Genomic DNA, 21115 nt, shown 5'->3' with positions numbered 1-21115 from the left:
TAATTTCTTAATTTTTATTTTCAAGTTTTCTCCTCCTATCACTTGAAAAAGAACGTAACAAATATATTAAACTAAGCCTAATCTCAGAATAGAATATTTGAAACCCACGTACACTCGATATAGAATATTGATGAGGGAATTAGAAATGTCATTTCTTTGATTTCAATGGTCCAAATTGCTGGAGTACTGCACTACAATGAATAAGTAATTGCGTAATGACTATCAAACGGGGTTTGAGATCTTATTTTGTTCTCAAACACCAGAATTGTTGCCTTATATTTAAATATTTCGACATTAATGGCAAAAAAAGGGGAGCTGAACAAACTTTTTTTTAAATATTACCTTAAATTATTTTGGTTTTCCTTTGTGAGTGAATTAAAAGTTTACCTAATAAATCCCATATCCTCTTTATATCATCACTTTTAGTACTTTCCTCATATCTCCCTTATTCATTTCCACATTAAGGTATTTCCCTATTTAAAAAAAAAAACAAAAAAAACAAACGAAAACTCTCTCTCTCTCTCTCTCTCTCCTAGTCTCCTATATAAACCCCGCACTTCACCTCAATCCTTGGAGCTCCCCACTTTCTCTCTTCCCCCACTCTCTCTCTAGACTCTCTGTACTGCTCAACAATGGCACTTCGAAGAACGCTATCAAAGCGCCTATTCAACAAATCCACAGACCCCATCTCCACTAATCATTCACAGTTCCAAACACCTCCAACGGCGTCCAAAGCAAACTTCCACCGCGAATTCCTAACCTCGCCGGGCTCCGCCGACGCTGGATTCCTCCACCAGTTCCTCCACCGCCGTTCGATTAACCATCCCGATTTCTTCCCCTTTCCGATCGGTGAAAGTCTAAAGGAGAAACATGGATCGACCGGTAATACTCTATCTTTACTCTCTCTCTCTTTATATAACTCACGTGTCCGAGCAATCTTACGTGCACCTCGATTGACCAGTAAAAAAAATAGATATAGCACTTTATTTTAACAAATGACAATTTCATTCCAAAACCTGAAGACATTACAATGATTTCATCACAAAATATAGAAATGAATCAAAACAATCGTCACTTGACCATACAACATTTGTTGTAGAAAATGGATGGTCGCTGTTCAAAAAATTAGTAAATGGATGGTCATAATCGCGATTCGAAAAACAAAACTAATTAATCTGGGAGCAACTCCACGAACACAATTCTAAAACAAAACTTCAATTGTGTTCAGAGCCGTCGAATGGACCTAAGCCCACAAGCATCAAAAGTTTGTATTCGGAGTTATGTTTTAAAGTTTGTACGTGTTCCTAGATTTTTTTTTCTTTTTATCTTGATCACGTGGTTAATACAAATATAGTGTTCCATGAACAGAAAATCTGAAGGAGAAACAGAGACTGATAAATTTAACCGCCGGAGGGGATCGGCTGCGGCTGGACGGGCTGGTGCCTCCAGCGGCGGAGGTTTCGGAGTCATTGGGCGGAATCACGGTCGAGGAAGCGAGGAAAATCGCGAGGAGTACGCAGTTGGAGAAGGTCAGATCGGCGTTGAGGAGGATTCCAGCGAACTCGATTTCGTACGGCGAGTATGTCCAGGCGTGCGTTGAGGTTTGTTTGAATCGTGATCAAGGCGTGGAGTTCGCCAAGATGTTGGACCAGTCTGGAAACGTCATCGTTCTGGGCAACGTAGTGTTCCTTCGGCCGGAGCAGGTATTTTGAAAATGAATCTTTGTCCCTTCCCATTTTCCGTTCACTTTGCGTTCGGAAATTATACTAGAAAGAGCCTTGGTATAGTCCAGGACACTCGGTTCATGAAAGTGTTCAGAAAAAAAAAGAGATAGTCTAGATTCATAGTACACTTAGGCTCCGTTCAGTTGCCAGGAAAGTACAGGAAAGAATGAGAAAATCAACTTTCCCATGATTTTTGTAGTGTTCAGTTGGCAGGAAAGTAGTAGGAAACACGTTTTTAAGTTTTCCTGTAGGAATTACTTTCCTACAAAAGTGATCCTGCAAAAAACACAGGATTTTGCGTCGCGGGAAAAGGAAAATGAGTGAACACTCACAAATTTTCCCGAAAGTTTCTTTTTCCTGACAAATGAACAACTAAACCTTAATTATTCTTGCAAAATTCTTTTGTCAAATGAACACTCACAGGAAAATAATTTTCTTTTTCTTTTACTTCACTTTACTTGACTTTTCCTGAGAATAACTTTCCTGTACAACATTCCTGGCAACTGAACGGAGCCTTAGTCTATGAAAGTGTTCAGGAATAAAAATGAATATTCCAGATTCATAATATGGCCCAGGACACTCAATGCATAAAAGTGTCCGGGAAAGAAAAAGAATGGTTCAGATTCATAGTATTGTGAATCTAGACCATATATTTTCTTTTTCGGACTCTTTCATGGACCGAGTTTTCTAAATCCTAACGCATGACGAGTCCAAGTGCAGAGAATATGACGTGGTGCCATATTCCACGAGTTACAAGTATCGACCAGACTACTTGATGAGTCCATAAAACACTTAGTTTATGGGTTATATTGATATCCCAATAAAATTTAAATGTACCTAATATGATCCACGAATACGGTCACCATAGCATTTTGGGTTTAGTTTGTCTTCGAAGATGTCATTCGATTCAGCCATCGGGGATTAGCCCTAAGATTTTGGCTTTGTTTCAATTTGGTTAGGTTTGGTGTTGTCCACAGTCGAATCCGATCCATATTCCATAGTCATTCTGTTTCCATTTTTGCCCCCGGTTTTACGTTACCCTTTTCATGCGAAGCGTCACATCTTTTTATCTTATTCTAACTCGAATAAATCGCAATTTCAGGTGGCAAAAACAATGGAGAAGGTAATTTCCAGTTCCATAGCCATCCCAAACGACCCAAGAAGGAAAGAGCTCGAAAAGCTGGAGAAGCAAAAGGCAGCCATCGACAAGAAAGCCCAACAGCAAGTCCAGACGGAGCTCTTGGGTGGGTTGGGCTTTGTAGTCTTACAAACACTGGGCTTCATGAGGCTCACTTTCTGGGAACTGAGTTGGGACGTGATGGAGCCCATCTGCTTCTTCGTCACGTCGCTGTCGTTTCCCTTGGCCTGCGGGTTCTTCCTCAGGACGTCGAAAGAGCCCACTTTCGAAGGGTTCTTCCGACGTCGCTTCAAGGTGAAGCAAAAGAAGCTTATGGAAACTCATCAATTTGATTCGGAAAAGTACAACGAGCTTTGCAGGGCTTTCTATCCGAACTACGACTGCGACGTTAGAAAATACGCGGATTTTTCGGGTTTGGATTTTGGCGGAGGATCGGTTTTTGGTGCTGTGCATCGGTAGAAAATAAAAACGTAGAGTGAGAATTCCGAGATGGATAAATCGAGACTTTCCTATACTGTAAAAATTCATAAATGACTTTTTCTTCTTATATGGAGCTATAAATTTTGGAAAGACATCTCTAGTTCTCATATCACGATCAATTACGCTAAACACTTAGCGCGTGTTTGTATTGAGAGATTGGAAAACGAGAATAAGCTAATACCATGAGATTAGTTAATATTTAGGCGTTAAGTTAGCCCCGTTAGTGGGTGGATGGTGGATTTACGGTACCCAGAATTAATTAGTCGAGGTGCGCGTAAACTGTTCCGGACATCTGATTATAAAAAAAAATGGTATCCGAAATCACCACATGACATCGGGACACAAATATCAAAACCCACTAATCATTTATTACGGAATTTAATTACTTTCGTAAAGTAGCAATACACATATTAATTAACATGGCGTAACTCAATAATGAGTAAATAGCCATGAGTACATATATCCGGTTAATTACCGGATAGGAAAGATTGAAAATAAAGGCCAAAAATAAATGGCCTAAAACAAGGCCACAATAGGGGGCCTAATTTATTCTAGTTCGAACAGTTCACATTCCTGTGGGACAAAATGTGATCGTATAATCCGCCCCGGAACAAGTAAAAGTACTCGTCTCGTCATCATAAGCATAGCTATAGGCGTCAGGACAAGCCTGCTTGAACAACTTTGAGTACTCGGTCGGTGGACACGTCGCTGGCGTCGAGTGATCGCCGGTGCAACAATATTCTGGCGTATTGAAAGCCGCGCACGCACTTTTGCACGCGACTGTAGAACCAGCGCTGGTCACTTCTAGTTCTGGTGGGCAATTTGGATTTAAGTCGGCAACGCAACCAGCATACTTGCAATCTCCGGTGCCACCCGAGGGCTGTATTCCCATGCCCGCATTGTACCTGTTGGGAAATTAGACACTAGTTACTCCACATAAATTAACATTACAGCTCGAACACACACTTATTCGAGTAGGGGATTGGCGATGCTTAGTGCGCCCTGCACAACGGTATGTGATGTAATATTCAAAATGAAATAATTTTATTGGTTTGCATTTCTAGGTAGCTTTCTGACCCTCTTTTTTTTTTTTTTTTTTTTTTTTGTTGTTGTGGCCCTTTGATCTTTTCTTTTATTTTTTTTAAGTATGTTGCGCATATTTTTTTTGCCAAGGTTATACTGGTCTACAAATACCACTAAAATCACACGATCAATAGTTGTTAGTAATAGAATGGAGCAAGGAATTGAATATAAAAGCATCAAGGGTGTTTTTTTTTTTTTTTTTTTATTGGCAAATTTTTTTTTGAGAAACTTGACAAAGGATGCATCAAATGTTGAATGCATAAATAAAACTAAACAAAAACACCCAAAACAAATTGAAACCCAACAACAAAAAAGCTTGAACAGCCCTAAACAACAACTGTGAGCAAGCGGGGTCAGCAACCAAACAACGTCTTTCGACTAAACACATATAGAGCGGTCAAGTGCAAAAAGATCCACATTTGCAGGTGGGACAAGCACCCAAAACACCGTCATTCAACCAATACACACGCAGATCACCACAAACTCCGGTAGCGACCACAACAACCGCCTTCGTCAAAACCACGACCTAATCGGAGCAAACTACAACTCTATGGCATGGAGAGGACAAGTCCATACCATGAAATATACTACTGCAAAATAACACAAACAATGGATACTTAGACGAAAACTCCTAGGGTTGGTTTAATGGTCAAGTCTTGTGATTTAAGAGTGTACTTTATTTTAAAGTATCGGGTTCAAAATCTCTTAGACCTCGTTCGTTTAAAGGTTTTGGATTCTAATTATTACTATTTCTCTCTAATTCTTACTCTCTATCTTTCTTCAATCATTATTCTTATTTCCAATTCTTACTCTATTTTTCTCTACGCTTATTACCTATAAATTCAAATCCAAAATCTCAAAACGAACGGGGTCTTAGGTGCTACTCCTATTAACTACTTTGGGCCCAGTCCATAGATAGCCTTACTTTTGCTTCAATTGGGACCCTCGTAAGTGGTCCAGAAACCTTATTATTTTATAAGTACTTATTTTAGAGCTTTGTTCTACAAAATCCAAATAAAATGCTTATTTTCACATTTTCAAACTTAAAAATAATATAAATGAAAAATAATTTTTCAATTTTTTTTGCACCGTATTAAAGATCTCAATGAGATCCATCAAACAAGATCCATAGTGATAGGAAAATTATTTGCATAAGCACATGATTTTTGAGCTTGAAATTACTTTTTTAAAAAATAAATACTTATTCACTCTTTTGTGGAACACACTTATTATTAGACAAAAAATAAGTTCTTATTTCGGTTCTGGACCAGACCCTAGACAAGGCCTCCAAAATTAATAGAAGTGCACGAAAATTGGCTCGAACACCTAATTTATATATATATAATAAAAAATTGAATTAGATGAAACAGAAAAAAAGAATGACGCATGTGAAGTAGATAATTAAAAACATATTTTATTGAATATCCCCGAAGGGACAAAAAAATATTACTAGTATATGACATGTCGTTAAGCTAAAATTTCCGTTCCCCTACGTGTTGGGGTTTTTTTTTTTCTTATTTTGTTTATATTCAATTTTTTTCCGTGTTTATTATTTTTGTGCTTTATTTTTATGAATTATTAATTTATCTAGTCAAAACAAATCAAAATAGTAAAAAATAATGAATCAATAATCTATAATCTATCAAAGTTAGGCGCAAAATTATTACTTTCTCCGTCCCTTTTTAAATGTCCTGCTTCGTAACTCCAACTTATTAAAAAGACATCATCATTATACTTTTCACATCAACTTTTTTCTTCACTTTTCCTACTTATCCATCATCATTACATTTTTACTCACCTAACTTTTCAAAATAGAATCTACTTTTAGGGACAAAATAGACAATACACCAACTTTTACCCACTAACTTTACAAAATGGACACTTATTAAGGGACAGCCCAAAATGGAATACTGGACTCTAAAAAAGGGACGGAGGGAGTAGGAGTATAACTTTTTACTTTTCCGATTACTCTCTTCAAGATGAATCAATAATTTATTAAAGTTAGGCACAAAATTAACAAAAATAAAAAAAAATTGAATAAAACCAATAAAAAAATTCTAAAAATCTTAGCGAAACTTAACTCGCAGAGAAGTGTACTTACTTTTCAAAGCAGGAACTTTTTCTTACTCCAGTTTTTAAGTTAAAAGGGAAAAATATGTCTACTCAATCAGCTCCTCAGTTCAAACTCCTGAGTCCTCCGCCTGTGCGAGTTGATAAATACTACGAGTACTTCCACTGTTCTAAATTCTTGGTTCTTTTTTCTTTTTTTGATCTGAGCCGCTCAATATAATCAGAACGTGATTTTAAAGATACCTGTGAGAAATCAGCATAAAAAAGACCGGGAAGAATTTCATCTGAACAGTTTTTATTAAACTTTATTGAACGGTTCAATAAAAAACTGCTCAAATCAAGCCTTTTTCGGTTATTTTTTTTGCCAATTTCACGCGAGCACCCTTTAAATCACGTTCTAAACACATTGAGCGGCTCGGATCATTAAAATTTAATCGGAAACTATGAGATTAAGATATGGGGAGTTCTTTTAGAGATTTTTTTAAGGGTCCTTGAAACCGCCCCGATCTTCTAATTTATAATGTTTTTATATCAAATAAGAATCTTGTTTGATAGATTTCAATGAGCTTTTTTATACAAAAATTTTAGAATCACCTAAAAAATTATAGATTGTAAGATATAATCAATTGAAAAATAACACGCACTTCAAAAAAGGACCAAGAATTTGGGACGGAGGAAGTATCCTATATAAGAAAGGAAGATGATACAGCCACTGCGGCTCCCCTACCGCACCGCCGACCGCACGCACGCCGGGCCCACTCCGGCCACCGGACGGCCGATCCGAGTCGTCCAAAAATTCTAAAAAAAAAAACCAAGTGGGCCTTCGTGAGAATCAACGGGATCCGGCGTATGTAGGTTCTCGATCCGAACTTCTAAAAATTAGATGATCTAAGACGTTAAAAATAGAAGTTCAGATCGAGCACCTATACACGTCGGATGCCGTTGATTTTCGCAGAAGCCCACTCGGTTATTTTTTTTAGAATTTTTGGACGGCTCGGATCGGCCGTCCGGTGGCCGGAGTAGGTCCAGCGTGTGTGCGGTGGGCGGTGCGGTGGAGGAGCCTCGGTGGGTGTATCATTTTCCTATAAGAAACACGTTCGTTAAAAACAACTGAACCATACCCATCCACCAGGCTCACGTCATAGAAATCCATGAAGTGATTACTATTACTCCCTATTGTGAATTCCGCAAGGGTGACGGGCGGTACACCACCGCTGCCGCTACATTTGAGCTTGCCGCCGCAATCACCGGTAGTGCATTTTCCGTTGCCCGACTCATCGAAGTTGCAACCTGTTCGAGCCCAAAACCGGCCCGACCAACCAGCTGGGGCTGGGAACTGGTTTGATGCACTGGGGGCCAGTGAGAAGCCGCCGTCGCCGAGGACGGCGCCATTGTTTCCTGCTAATGTGCCGGGCCAAATTGTGTAGCTGCAAAGGTTTTTGAGGGTAAATACTGTGGAGCGCGCCGATACTCTGGATCCTGCATATGTGTCAGTAATTTGCATGGGTCAGCATAGTAACGTTAGGCAAGGCAACAAGAAATCCACTTCCGTTTTTGTAAACTTTTTTTTCTACTTTGTTTTATGTGTTTTGCTCATTTTTTTTAAAATTTTTATTATATTCACATTATATTTTTTGGATTAATCATCCGTCTCAACAAAAAAAGTCCAAGAAGTAGAAAATTATGACCAAAAGCAAAAAAAAAAAAAAAAAAAAACACCAAACAGCTCTCTCTTTTTTTTTTTTTTGGCTAAAGTCTCGTATTATATGAATTTTTTTCAACACAAGTTCACATGTTTATACTTTTTTGATCCCTTTCGTCGAGACAAATGATTAATTCTAAAAATTATGACAAAAAACTAAACAAAATGTTGCGAAAAATAAAAAATATCAAATTAAGTTTTAGATAAAAAAGTTTATAAAAACATTCTCTAAAAAAGAACTTTAACAAAATGGTGTCTTGATGTCTTATTATCGTGGTTACTCTTTATGCCTGCATCCATACACATAGACACAATGTGTGCCTAGATCCAAACGAAGGATAAGCAAATAAGACACCTAGATATAAAATGAAAGAAAATTAAATAACCCATGAATAGAACACACGCCATTTCAATCTCAAATTTGATCTTCCGAAGAAAAGAATGGTGGGTTTTACCTTGGAAGAAAATAACTAGTGAAACAAGGAGGAGAGAGACTCTGTGCTTAATTGCCATTGTCGGTGCAAGAGAGGGGGGTGGGGGTGGGGGTGGGGGTGAGGGTGGGGGTGGTTTGATTGCAGTTGTACATGCATGGGTCGGGGTATTTATAACAAAAATAATTCAAAATGATATTGTTAGAATAGTGGAGTACTGCTATTGGTACCGATGGTACCATAGAGAAAATGCACCGACGGCTACCGGACGGCCGATCCGAGCCGTCCAAAAATTTTGAAAAACAAAACCGAGTGGGCTATGCGAGAATCAATGGCATCCGAGGTGTGTAGGGTACTTGATCCGAGCACCCCTTTTTCGTCTATATATACCTCGGATGCCATTGATTCTCACATAGGCCCACTCGATTTTATTTTTTAAAATTTTTGGACGGCTCGGATTGGCCGTCGGTGCATTTTCTCTACGATACCATCGGTACCAATAGTGGGGGTTTTTTTTTTATTTTTATAACAAGTGGAATTCAAAAATGACATTCATAAATGTAGACACGTAAACTTTTCAGCCAATCGCAAGTTGCCACGTGTTGCGGGACCTGATAAATAGGGCACAATAAACGGCCAATCAAATGTTGCCAAGTGTCTTTAGGTCAAAAATTAAAATGATGCGAATGGACCAACACCGGGCGTGCCAAAATCTGTTGAACACAAATTTCGAGTCTGCGAAAAAGACGGAAAAATGTTGAACAATAGTCCATTTTATTGATGTATGAAATTAGGGTTTATAATCTCTGATCTATTTTCTAATCAAAGAAAATAAAGTCTTCTGATTCTTCTCTTCGATTGTTGAAACGAGGGCTTTGTGCTTAATCTCGAATCGAACGACGGAATCTTCTCCGTGATTTGCGAAGAAGTTGATGACTTGGGTTGAATGTTCCTCGAGGCTTTGAAGCTTCGATTCGAAGAACTTCTTGGTGGATGCAAACTTGAAGAATTCTGAAGGGCTTGAGGGTTTTGATCTTCAGAGCTCTGGAGCTTGTATACTTCAATGTGCAGATGGGAAAAATATGAGAAGAAGCACCTCTATTTATAGAGATGTAGGATGGAGAGTTATGATCAATCTCTACTTCCTTCATATTTATCTCCCTTTAATTATTTCTTTATTTAATGTAAAAGAAATAATTAAAATTCCATAATTGTCCTTCTTTCTTTTATTTTAAGAAAGACAATTTTTTGTGAAGAGAAACACAATTTATTATTTTACCAAGTGGCTTAACTTGATTGGCCGAGCTTAATAAAAATAATAACTGCGTCGCTTCGACACGTGGCACCATCTGATTGGTCCATTCGCATCATTTTAACTTTTGACCTAAAGACACTTGGCAACATTTGATTGGCCATTTATTGTGCCCTATTTATCAGGTCCATCAACACGTGGCAACTTGCGATTGGCTGAAAATTTTACATGTCTACAGATGGCCCCTCGAGACTTGCTCATGCACGAAAGTGAGTAGGTCTCGAAAATATTGACTTGATTTGATTTGATGCCAAAATTTGTGATTGGCTGAAAATTTGTTGAAAACCAGTAGCGCTTTAAGGCTCCGCTGTTCTTGCTGTAAGAAGGCCCATTAATACCACCCATAAAATCGGTGGCAAATTCATTTCCAAGTGGGATGGACCATATGCGGTGCAAGAAGTTTACTCAAGTGGCGCCTATAAAATTGGTTGTTGAAGATGGCTTAAGAGTTGGCCCCATAAACGGCAAATTCTTGAAGTGCTACTACCCTTGAAGAACAAGCGTTACTCCATGACGCATGAGCCTAAACTGCATGTTGCTCGTAGCCCGCATGAGCTAAAACTGTGCACGGCCCAAAATAAAAATAAAAATTCAAAATATGAACTACGTTTGACTTGATCCCATTTTGGGTACGTCGACAGCTTGAATTTCGAGCTCAGTCATTCAAAAAAAAAATTGACTTATTAAGCAAAAAAAAAAAAAAATTAATCAAAGGAGGAAAGAAGGATTCCATGATAGTGAATGTTGCACCCTTCAAAATCTCTACTAGACCTAAGACAAAGCAAGTAGAGAAGTTTACTGCTCCAGAGGTGAAGGAGAAAAAGAGACTGACGTTGAAAGAGATGCAAGAAAAGGTGTATCCATTTTCAGATGCAGAGGTCTCTTCAATGTTTGATCAATTGCTGGATTTAAAACTCATTGAGCTCCCGGAGATGAAACGACCTGAGGAGGCTAATAAGGTGAATGATCAGAACTATTGCAAGTACCATCGCTTGGTTAGCCATCCCATTCAACGGTGCTTCGTCTTTAAAGAGAAGATAGTAGAGCTCGCTAGCCAAGGGAAGATTGTCTTAGAGGAAGAAAATGAGACTGTAGCTACAAATCAGACTGTAGTTACTCTACAAAATGACACTCTACAGCCTAAAGTGTCACCAAGTGTGAATATTCAATTTGGGTCATTTGATCCAATTGAAGTAATACGATGCCCTTCTATTCAACAGTCTGGGGGCAACATCTCTACCACCACAAAAGTAGATGAAGCGGATGATGAATGATGGACCTTTGTTACTCGCAGAAAGAAGAAGCACGCATCAAGTGTGAAGCATCCCTAAACTACAACACCAAATCCTGGTCCCAAAAGGATGCATACGAGAAAGCAAAAAAGAAAGACAATTTTTTGTGAAGAGAAACACAATTTATTATTTTACCAAGTGGCTTAACTTGATTGGCCGAGCTTAATAAAAATAATAATTGCGTCGCTTTGACATGTGGCACCATCTGATTGGTCCATTCGCATCATTTTAACTTTTGACCTAAAGACACTTGGCAACATTTGATTGGCCATTTATTGTGCCCTATTTATCAGGTCCCGCAACACATGGCAACTTACGATTGGCTGAAAATTTTACGTGTCTACAATAAATTTCGATTATAAAAGCTTGAGCTATTAAAGTTTACAATATCTAATATCAGGATGCCTTATATGGCCCAAGTAGCTAGATCTACAAAGATCATAGAATTGATCATAAAATTAAACATTTTATATTGTCAAATGAAGTTTGAATGGTGTCGATATTATCTATTAAGTTGTGATCGTTTAATAATGTGACTGGGTAATTGACAAGTCTCTATTAGCACTTGTTTGGGTCATATTACGTGCGTTAAGAGTGCAGGCTTATTGTATATGTAGAGACCAACTAAAAGGCCCACCATGATTTCATTTATTATGAAGGACTATGATAGAATATGTGGTTAAAATCCTCACTCTCTAAACCTTAGCCTCTTTGCTCATACCATTTCATCGTGTGCGAGACTAAGATCAAAATAAAAATAAAGGTTTTGGAGCTGGAAGACGAACAACCACAAGAAGGTTTTCATCCTACATGTTGATAGGTTCGCATCTGATATTATTTTCCCCCATAATTTACATGAGATCTTGGGTTTAAGGTTTCCTATGAAATCCTACAATTAGTATATAGTTATTTGTAAAAATTATATGGGCGCTTCAACTTTTTATTTTATTTTTATCAACAATCAATACATTCCATTTGCCCTTGGGTCTTGGGTAGTCTTGGATTTTAAGTCATTTTAATTTTCATTTGCCCTTATCCTTTTTATCTTTGTAATCTTGCGGAGATTAATAAAATTTTCTTTTGTTGATAAAAAAAATCAATACATTTCATTCAAACTCCTGAATGCAAAAATTTCATCATAATAAACAAAAACGAAGCAAAACTACCAAATCAAAAACACGAGCTACTTCAAGAACACACCAAGCTAATTAATAGGTTCTACGACATCCACTGCCAAATTAGTTCAATGACAGGATCCACATGAGTTTTAAACCTAATAAAGTAAAGATAAGGTACGGATAGCTTTTGCAAATACTCGGCCCTGTTCCAGAAATATTCTTAAAAAATAAACAACTTATTTTACATTTTCAAACTAAAAAATAATATAAATGAAAAATAAATTTTCAATTTTTTTTACATCGGTATAAAAGATCTCGATAAGATCTTTCAAACAAGATCCATATTGCATATGTTTAGATTTCAATAAGTCCATAATTTTTGAGCTCAAAATTTTCTTCTTAAAAAATAAGGGCTTTTTTTGCTTTGCGGAACGGAGCCTCAAAGATAAGAAACCTAGTCCACGGAAAGATGGTTTTGAAAAGGTTTACAACTTTGCATGATTGTAATAAATTAGAGGGGTTTTTATTTTTATTTTTTATAGTCCTTTAATCACAAAGAATTGACCCTTGATTTACCTCGACTAAGGTCCTGTTCAGTTGCACGAAAAAGATGAAAAATTTTGAAAAAATTAACTTCCATGTAATTTTGTATGTGTTTAGTTACAAAGAAAGTTGTGGAACCCACAGCTTCAACTTTTACGTTGGAAAATACTTTTCTGCAAAACAAATCTTGCCAAAAGAAAGAAATTTAAGTTTTCATGCAAGATTTCTAATTTCTAATCAAGAGAACACACATGAAAAAATAAATTTTATTTTTTTTATTTCACCTCACTCCACTTTTTTTGAGAATTCACTTCCTATGCAACATTGTTGACAACTGAATGGAGCCTTCCTTTTGGCAAGACCTATTTTGCAGAAAAATATTTTCCAGTAGGAATGTTGAAACGGTGGGTCCTACAATTTCTTTGATAACTGAACACACAGACAAAAAAATTAATTTTCCATCCTTTTTTATTATTTCCATGCAACTGAACGGAAACAGCTTGTCTCCGGTGCATTTAAGTAGCAGTTTAGCCCGTGTTGATGATTCAAGTGCATCATTTGACCTTGGAACAAAAGAATGGTGGATTTTACCTTGGAAGAAAATAGCAAGTGAAACAAGGAGAGAGAGAGAGAGAGAGAGAGAGAGAGAGAGTGCTTTTAGTCGCCATTGTGCTTGTCCCTTTGCAAGAGACAGAGGTAAGGACAAATCGGATTTTTGCAAATGGAGAATTCCAATACCATAAAAGAAACGGATGAGACCACTATTTTATAGATTTGTGAGTGGGCGATGGGGTTTGAACCCTCATCAAACAAAGGATACTCGTAAACTCCGAAGGAATTTTTTTGTAAAATTATTATACGAAATGGAGCATTGGCCTATCAAAAAATAACAAATGATTAAAGATGAGTGTTAACTGGAACGAGGAATAGGGCAAGGAATGAGACAAGGAATTGAAGGGAAGTGCTACAATACACACCTCTTATTTGGGTGTGTTTCATATGCACCCTTATTAAAATACACCAAAATGTTATGAATCCCAAAATGTTACGAATCTATTGCTAAAAAGTTACGAATCATATTATTGAAAAGTTACGAATTTTTAGTATAAAAGTTACGATACGAAATAAAATGTTATGAATGACCGGTCCTACAAGTAATTTTTTATGAGGTGGCACAATATGAACCACACAATAAGTGCATATGGTACACACCTTAAAGGGGTGTGTATTGAAGACTTTCCCGGAATTTGAATAGTACAGTGAGTACAAACTAGGTAATTGGGGACGCGGGGGGCTGCTGTCCCCTCGGGGACAGCAACGTGCTGCTGCCCCAATTTTGGGGCCCACCCCGATCTCGCTCCGATGATCTGAATCGTTCATTTTGTAGAGCTCGTCGAGTAGAATAACTATGCAAAAAATCAGCTTAATTGAATATCATTAAGTACCTGATCGGAGCCCATATAACTCTTAGTCCATGGGTTACAGTGGATTTGATCCAGTGTTTCGGATCCATTCTTTTTAAGATAAAAAAGTTCCGATCAAGTACTTAATGATATCCAATGAAGCTGATTTTTTGCATAATTGTTCTACTCGACGAGCTCTACGAAGTGAACATTTCCGATCATCGGATCGAGACCGGAGTGGGCCCCGAATTCGGGGACAGCAGCGCGCCGCTGCCCCTAAGGGTCAGCAGCCCCCCTCCCTCCAGGTAATTGGTGACTACACTTGACTTTCCTTGCACTAAGTTCTGAACCAATCCAAGTGCCACAAGGCCCACAAATTCTGAACCTGTCTATGGCTCAAATGGCGGGGTTTGCTCGGTACCTAACCTATTGACGTCCTTCTTTCTTCCTCTCACTCCAATAATTTATTTGGGCTCCGTTTGTGCAGGCATAAAATGGCAGGGTTTGCTCGGTACCTAACCTATTGACGTCCTTCTTTCTTCCTCTCACTCCAATAATTTATTTGGGCTCCGTTTGTTTAGGCATAAAATGTTTTTCGATAAAATATTTTACCTATTTTCTGGTATTTAGTTGTATAAAAAATAAGAAAAATATTTTACATGTAAAACATTTTCTATTAATTGGATAAAAATGACTTACCCTTAAATCTTCCTTAAGTTATTTTCCGAAATGAATCCACTGCCTTCTACTGCGATTCTCACTGTTCAGTTTCCTTAATCGTCAATCATGACCTACGTTCAATTCTAATATTCTCATATCTCTCGACCTTTTAAGCCCCCCCTCTCTCTATACTATTTTGTCGATTTTTGAAAATATTTTTTAAGTGCCAATCAAACACCGGAAAATAAAAGTTTGAAGTTCATTTTCTGAAAAAACATTTTACATGGAAAATATTTATACGGTCCCTTCCCATTTTCCGTTCACTGTGCGTTCGGAAATTATACTAGAAAAAGGCCTGGTATAGTTCAGGACACTCGGTCCATGAAAGTGTCCGGAAAAAAAAAATAGATGGTCCAGATTCATAGTACACTTAGTCCATGAAAGTGTCCGAGAATAAAAATGAATGTTCTAGATTCATAGTATGGTTCAGGACACTCAGTCCATGAAAGTGTCCGGGAGAGAAAATAGATTGATCTAGATTCATAGTATTGTGAATCTAGACCATTTATTTTCTTTTCTGAACTCTTTCATGGACCGAGTTTCCTGAATCCTAACGCATGACTAGTCCAAGAACGGATAATACGGCGTGGTGCCATATTCCACGAGTTACAAGTATCGACCAGACTACTTGATGAGTCCATGAAACACTTAATTTATGGGTTATATTAATATCCCATTAAAATTTAAATGTACGTAACACTTAGTCACCATAGCATTTTGGGTTTAGTTTGTCTTCAAAGATGTCATTCAATTCAGCCATTTCGGGGGTTAACCCTAAGATTTTGGCTTGTTTCTATGTTTTGTTTCGTTTTTTTTCCTCAAAACAATATTTGTAATTTTATACGATCGCAAGAATCAATTTGATTAGGTTTGGGGTTGTCCACAGTCGAATCCGGTCCATAGTCATTTTGTTTCCATTTTTGCCCCCGGTATTACGTTACCCTTTTCATGCGAAGCGTTACATCTTGTTATCTTATTATAACTCTAATCAAATCGCAATTTCAATTGGCAAAAACAATGGAGAAGGTGATTTCCAACTCCATAGCCATCCCAAACGACCCAATAAGGAAAGAGCTCGAAAAGCTGGAGAAGCAAAAGGCAACCATCGACAAGAAAGCCCAACAGCAAGTCCAGACGGAGCTCTTGGGTGGGCTGGGCTTTGTAGTCTTACAAACACTGGGCTTCATGAGGCTCACTTTCTGGGAACTTAGTTGGGACGTGATGGCGCCCATCTGCTTCTTCGTCACTTCGCTGTCGTTTCCCTAGGCCTGCGGGTTCTTCCTCAGGACGTCGAAAGAGCCCACTTTCGAAGGGTTCTTCCGACGTCGCTTCAAGGTGAAGCAAAAGAAGCTTAGTAGCTTACGGAAACTCATCAATTTGATTCGGAAAAGTAAAACGAGCTTTGCAGGGCTTTCTATCCGAACTACGATTGCGACGTTAGAAAATATGCAGATTTTTCTGGTTTGGATCTTGGCGGAGGATCGGTTTTTGGTGCTGTGCATCGGTAGAAAATAAAAACGTAGTGAGAATTTCAAGATGGATAAATCGAGACTTTTCTATACTGTAAAAATTGATAAATGACTTTTTCTTCTTATGTTGGGCTAGATTTTGGAAAGACATCTCTAGTTCTCATATCACGATCAATTACGCTAAACACTTAGCACCTGTTTGTTTTGAGGGATTGGAAAACGGGAATAAGCTAATACCATGAGATTAGTTAATACTTTGGCGTTAAGTGGGCCTCCGTTAGTGAGTGGATGGTGGATTTACAGTACTCAGGATTAGTTAGTCGAGGTGCACGTAAATTATTCCGGACATCTGATTATAAAAAACAATGGTATCAGAAATCGACACATAACATCGGGACACAAATATCAAAACACACTAATCATTTATTACGGAATTTTACTTCCGTAAAGTAGCAATACAGATATGTAGCAATACAGATATTATTAACATGGCGTAACTCAATAATGAGTAATAGCCATGAGTACATAGATCCGGTTAATTACCAGATAGGAAAGATTGAAAATAAAGGCCAAAAATAAATGGCCTAAAACAAGGCCACAATAGAGGGCCTAATTTATTCTAGTTCGAACAGTTCACATTCATGTGGGACAAAATGTGATCGTATAATCCGCCTCGGAACAAGTAAAAGTACTCGTCTCGTCATCATAAGCGTAGCTATAGGCGTCAGGGCAAGCCTGCTTGAACAACTTTGAGTACTCGGTCGGTGGACACGTCGCGGGCGTCGAGTGATCGCCGGTGCAACAATATTCCGGCGTATTGAAAGCCGCGCACGCGCTTTTGCACGCGACTGTAGAACCAGCGCTGGTCACTTCTAGTTCTGGCGGGCAGTTTGGATTTAAGTCAGCAACGCAGCCAGCATACTTGCAATCTCCAGAGCCACCCGAGGGCTGTATTCCCATGCCCACATTGTACCTATTGGGAAATTAGACACTAGTTACTCCACATAAATTAACATTACAGCTCGAATGCACACTTATTCGAGTAGGAGATTGGCGATGCTGTAGTGCGTCTTGCATAACGGTATGTGATGTAATATTCAAAATGAAATTTTATTGGTTCTCATTTCTAGGTAGCTTTCTGACCTTTTTTTTTGGTGTGACCCTTTGATAATTTTTTTGTAAGTATGTTGCGCAAATTTTTTTTTGCCATGGTTATATACTGGACTACAAATACCACTAAAATCACACGATCGATAATTGTTAATAGAATGGAGCAAGGAATTGAATATAAAAGCAGCAAGGTTTTTTTTTTTTTTTTTTTATAGGCAAAAAATTTATTGAGAAACTTGACAAATGAGATATCAAGGCTCCGTTTGTTTGGGCGTAAAAAGTTTTACCTATTTTCCGGTGTTTGGTTGTATAAAAAATTAGGAAATCATTTTACATGTAAAACATTTTTCATCAATTGGATGAAAATGACTTACCCTTAAATTTTCTGTAAATTATTTTCCGAAATGAACCCCATGCCTTCTACTGCAATTCTCGCTGCTCAGTTTTCTCGATCGTCAGTCATGACCCACGTTCAATTCCAATATTTTTAGATTTCTCCACCGTTTAAGCCCCCCCTCTCTCTACACTATTTTATTGATTTCTGAAATATTTTCAAGTGCTAACCAAACACCGGAAAATAAAAGTTTAAAGTTTATTTTTTGAAAAAAAATATTTTATATGAAAAATATTTTACATTGTAAATATAAAAATATTTACAATGAAACAAACGGAGCCCAAATGTTGAATGCATAAATAAAACCAAACAACAACACCGAAAACAAATTGAAACCCAACAACAAAAAAAGCTCGAAAAACCCTAAATCACAACTGTTAGAAAGTGAGGTCAGCACTCAAACAACATCTTTCAACCAAATAGACACAGAGTGGTCAAGGGCAAAAAGATCCAAGTTTGCAGGTGGGACAAGAACCCAAAACACCGTCATTCAACCAATACACACGCAGATCGCCACAAACTCCGACAGCGACCACAACAACTGCCTTCGTCAAAACGATGACCTAACCGGAGCAAACTACAACTCTGTGGCGTGTAGAGAACAAGTCCATACCATGAAATATACCATCACAAAATAACATGAACAATGAATAATTAATTAGACGAAAACTCTAAGTGTCGGACTAATGGTTAAGACTTGTGAATTGGGAGTTTGCTTCCTTCTAAGTTAGGTTGCAGATTCGAAACCTCTTAGATGATATTAACTCCTTTGGGCCCAGTCTATACAGAACTTTACTTTGGCTTCAATTGGGACCCACACAAGTAGGCGGTGGGACAGATCTTCCAGAATTAGTCGAGGTACACGAAAATTTGGCCCGAACACATGATTTATCCAAAATAAAAATAAAAAAATGATGAATTAATTTGGTTATATTGAGAAGGAAATTTGTAGAAAAGTGTACTTGATCAAATATCCTATAAGAAACTCGTACACGTTCATGAGAAACTTTTGTTGGGCAAATTGAGTAGGAGGACATATTATAAGAGTTTTTGCAATAATAAAGACATAAATATTTTTTCATAAAGTCTAAAGGATATTCTGTCCAAGATTTACAAAAAACCCCTCCCAATGTTGACCGGCATTGACCAAGATTGAGTGGTGTTGACCAAAGTTGATCCACGTGATCAAGGTTGATCGGTGTTGACCAATGTTGACTGGTGTTGAAAGTGCTTAAAACCGTAGGGTACCTTATGAAAGTGTCTAAAACCGTAGAGTACCTTATGAAAGTGCTTAAACTACTAAAATCCTATAATAGGAAAGTGTACCCTAAAACCTTATGAAAGTGCTTAAAACCCTATGATACCCTATGAAAGTACGTAAAACCTTATGATACCCTATGAAAGTGCAACGAGATTGAAAAACACGGAAAAAGACATATTTTATGTTAACCAAATAAGGCCCTTGTTTCATTTAAGACAATTTAAATGAAAAAAGATATTTTTTGTGTTAGCCAAATAAGGCCCTTATCTCATTAAAAGTAATTTTGTCTTTTCACGGACTTTAGACTCTAAAATATTTTTATTAATAGACTCTACATATCACAGAAACTTAGGCTGGACTAAAGCTCTTATGGGGTTGTTTTATTTAAACTTTAGACTAATATGCTGACTTTGGGTAAACCAGGCTCACGTCATATAAGTCAATACCCGTCCACCAGGCTCACGTCATAGAAATCCATGAAGTGATTACTATTACTGCCGATTGTGAATTCTGCAAGGGTGACAGGCGGTGCGCCGCCGCTGTTGCTGCAGTTGAGCTTGCCGCCACAGTCACCGGTGGAGCATGTTCCGTTGCCCGACCCGTCGAATTTGCAACCTGTTCGAGCCCAAAACCGACCAGACCAACCGGCCGGGGCTGGGAATTGGTTTGATGCATTGGGGGCCAGTGAGAAGCCACCGCCGCCAAGGATGGCGCCATTGTTTCCTGCTAATGTGCCAGGCCAAATTGTGTAGCTACAAAGGTTTTTGACGGTGAATACTGTAGAGCGCGCGGATACTCTGGATCCTGTGAGTAATTTGCATGGGTCAAATTAGTAACTTTAGGCAAGGCAATCAGAAATCCGATTCCATTGATGTAAACTTTTTCTGTACTTTGTTTTGTGTGTTTTGCTCGTTTTTTTAAATTTTTTTGTTAGATTCACGTCATGTTTGTTGGATTAATCATTTGTCTTGATGAGAGAAGTCTAAGAAGTAAAAAATTAAGACCAAAAGTAAATTTCCTTTTACTAAAAACGAAAAAATACCGAACAACTTTATATTTTGCCTAAAGTATCGTCTTATATGAATCTTTTTTAACATAAGTTCACACATGTTTATACTTTTTTGATTTCTCTAATCGACACAAATGATTAGTCCTAAAAAAATTGCGAAAAATAAAAAAAAATTTCGACATAAGTTATAGACCAAAAAAATTTACAAGAATGCAGCCTTAGAGAATTTAGGACCGTTCAGTTATATATCATTGCTTATTATTGTGTTTACTTTTTTATGTCTGCATCCAGATACATAGACACAAGTGTGTCTAGAGATCATCCAAGCGCAGGATAAGCAAAAACAACCCATGATAGAAAACACGCCATTTCAATCGCAAAATTGATCTCGGAAGAAAAGAATGATGGATTGATTTTACCTTGGAAGAAAATAGCAAGTGAAACAAGGAGGAGAGAGACTCTGTACTTAATCACCATTGTCGTTGCAAGAGAGAGAGATGATTGCAGTTTTACATGCATTGGGTCTTGGTATTTATAACAAAAAAGAATTCAAAATGATATCGTTGTTATTGTTAGAAAAGTCTTGCTTGAGTTGGCTAAGTTGGTGTTTCACTTTTTAAAAAAAGAACTTTTTGGAAAAAGAATATAATTTCAAACTGAAATATAATGAAAATGAAAAATATTTTTTTAATTTTTTTTGCACCGTTTAAAAGATCTTAATGAGATCTATCAAACAAGATCCATATTGATAGAAAAATTATTTGCATAGATACATGATTTTTGAGCTTGAAATTGCTTTTTTTTTTTTTCAAAAAATTATTTTTTCACAAAAATGGAACACCCCCTGATCACATTA

At 37.5% G+C, this 21115-nt stretch overlaps 2 protein-coding genes and 1 pseudogene across 9 annotated transcripts in view; 2 read left to right on the top strand and 1 right to left on the bottom strand.

Moving 5' to 3' along the window:
* The first annotated feature begins 563 nt into the window (after positions 1-563).
* LOC131332498 (calcium uniporter protein 4, mitochondrial-like) lies at positions 564-3432 on the top strand. The gene is made up of 3 exons (XM_058366773.1): positions 564-882; positions 1369-1703; positions 2827-3432. Exons 1-3 carry the CDS (start codon positions 633-635, stop codon positions 3319-3321), a joined length of 1080 nt encoding a protein of 359 aa, XP_058222756.1. The 5' UTR covers positions 564-632; the 3' UTR covers positions 3322-3432.
* A 256-nt stretch (positions 3433-3688) lies between these two features.
* LOC131332499 (pathogenesis-related thaumatin-like protein 3.5) overlaps positions 3689-21115 on the bottom strand; it is a 117023-nt gene continuing 99596 nt past the window's right edge. For 3 of the 8 annotated variants that reach the window (XM_058366782.1, XM_058366774.1, XM_058366781.1), the window contains exons 2-4: positions 20679-20757; positions 19697-20054; positions 16889-17458 (exon numbers count right to left, since the gene is read on the bottom strand). In XM_058366782.1, coding sequence (XP_058222765.1) covers positions 17125-17458; positions 19697-20054; positions 20679-20736 — 750 coding nt within the window. In that variant the 5' untranslated portion in view covers positions 20737-20757 and the 3' untranslated portion in view covers positions 16889-17124. Of the gene's footprint in view, positions 4248-7616; positions 7975-8652; positions 8750-16888; positions 17459-19696; positions 20055-20678; positions 20758-21115 lie in introns of those variants that run through there. The other 5 variants (XM_058366780.1, XM_058366779.1, XM_058366776.1 and 2 more) reach the window with 3 other exon arrangements.
* Positions 15818-16729, top strand: LOC131332503 (calcium uniporter protein 4, mitochondrial-like; annotated as a pseudogene).

This window comes from Rhododendron vialii, chromosome 7a, assembly GCF_030253575.1.
Source record: "Rhododendron vialii isolate Sample 1 chromosome 7a, ASM3025357v1".
Lineage (NCBI taxonomy): Eukaryota > Viridiplantae > Streptophyta > Magnoliopsida > Ericales > Ericaceae > Rhododendron > Rhododendron vialii.
Note: the sequence above shows the minus strand (reverse complement) of the source record. Positions and strands in the feature narration are given on the sequence as shown.

What these genes read in the sequence shown, in the direction of transcription:
- LOC131332498 (XM_058366773.1), top strand. Translation starts at nt 633, where the DNA reads ATGGCACTTCGAAGAACGCTATCAAAGCGCCTATTCAACAAATCCACA. An exon ending in GGAGAAACATGGATCGACCG is followed by an intron (nt 883 to 1,368) that starts GTAATACTCTAT and finishes TTCCATGAACAG; the next exon opens with AAAATCTGAAGGAGAAACAG. An exon ending in TGTTCCTTCGGCCGGAGCAG is followed by an intron (nt 1,704 to 2,826) that starts GTATTTTGAAAA and finishes TCGCAATTTCAG; the next exon opens with GTGGCAAAAACAATGGAGAA.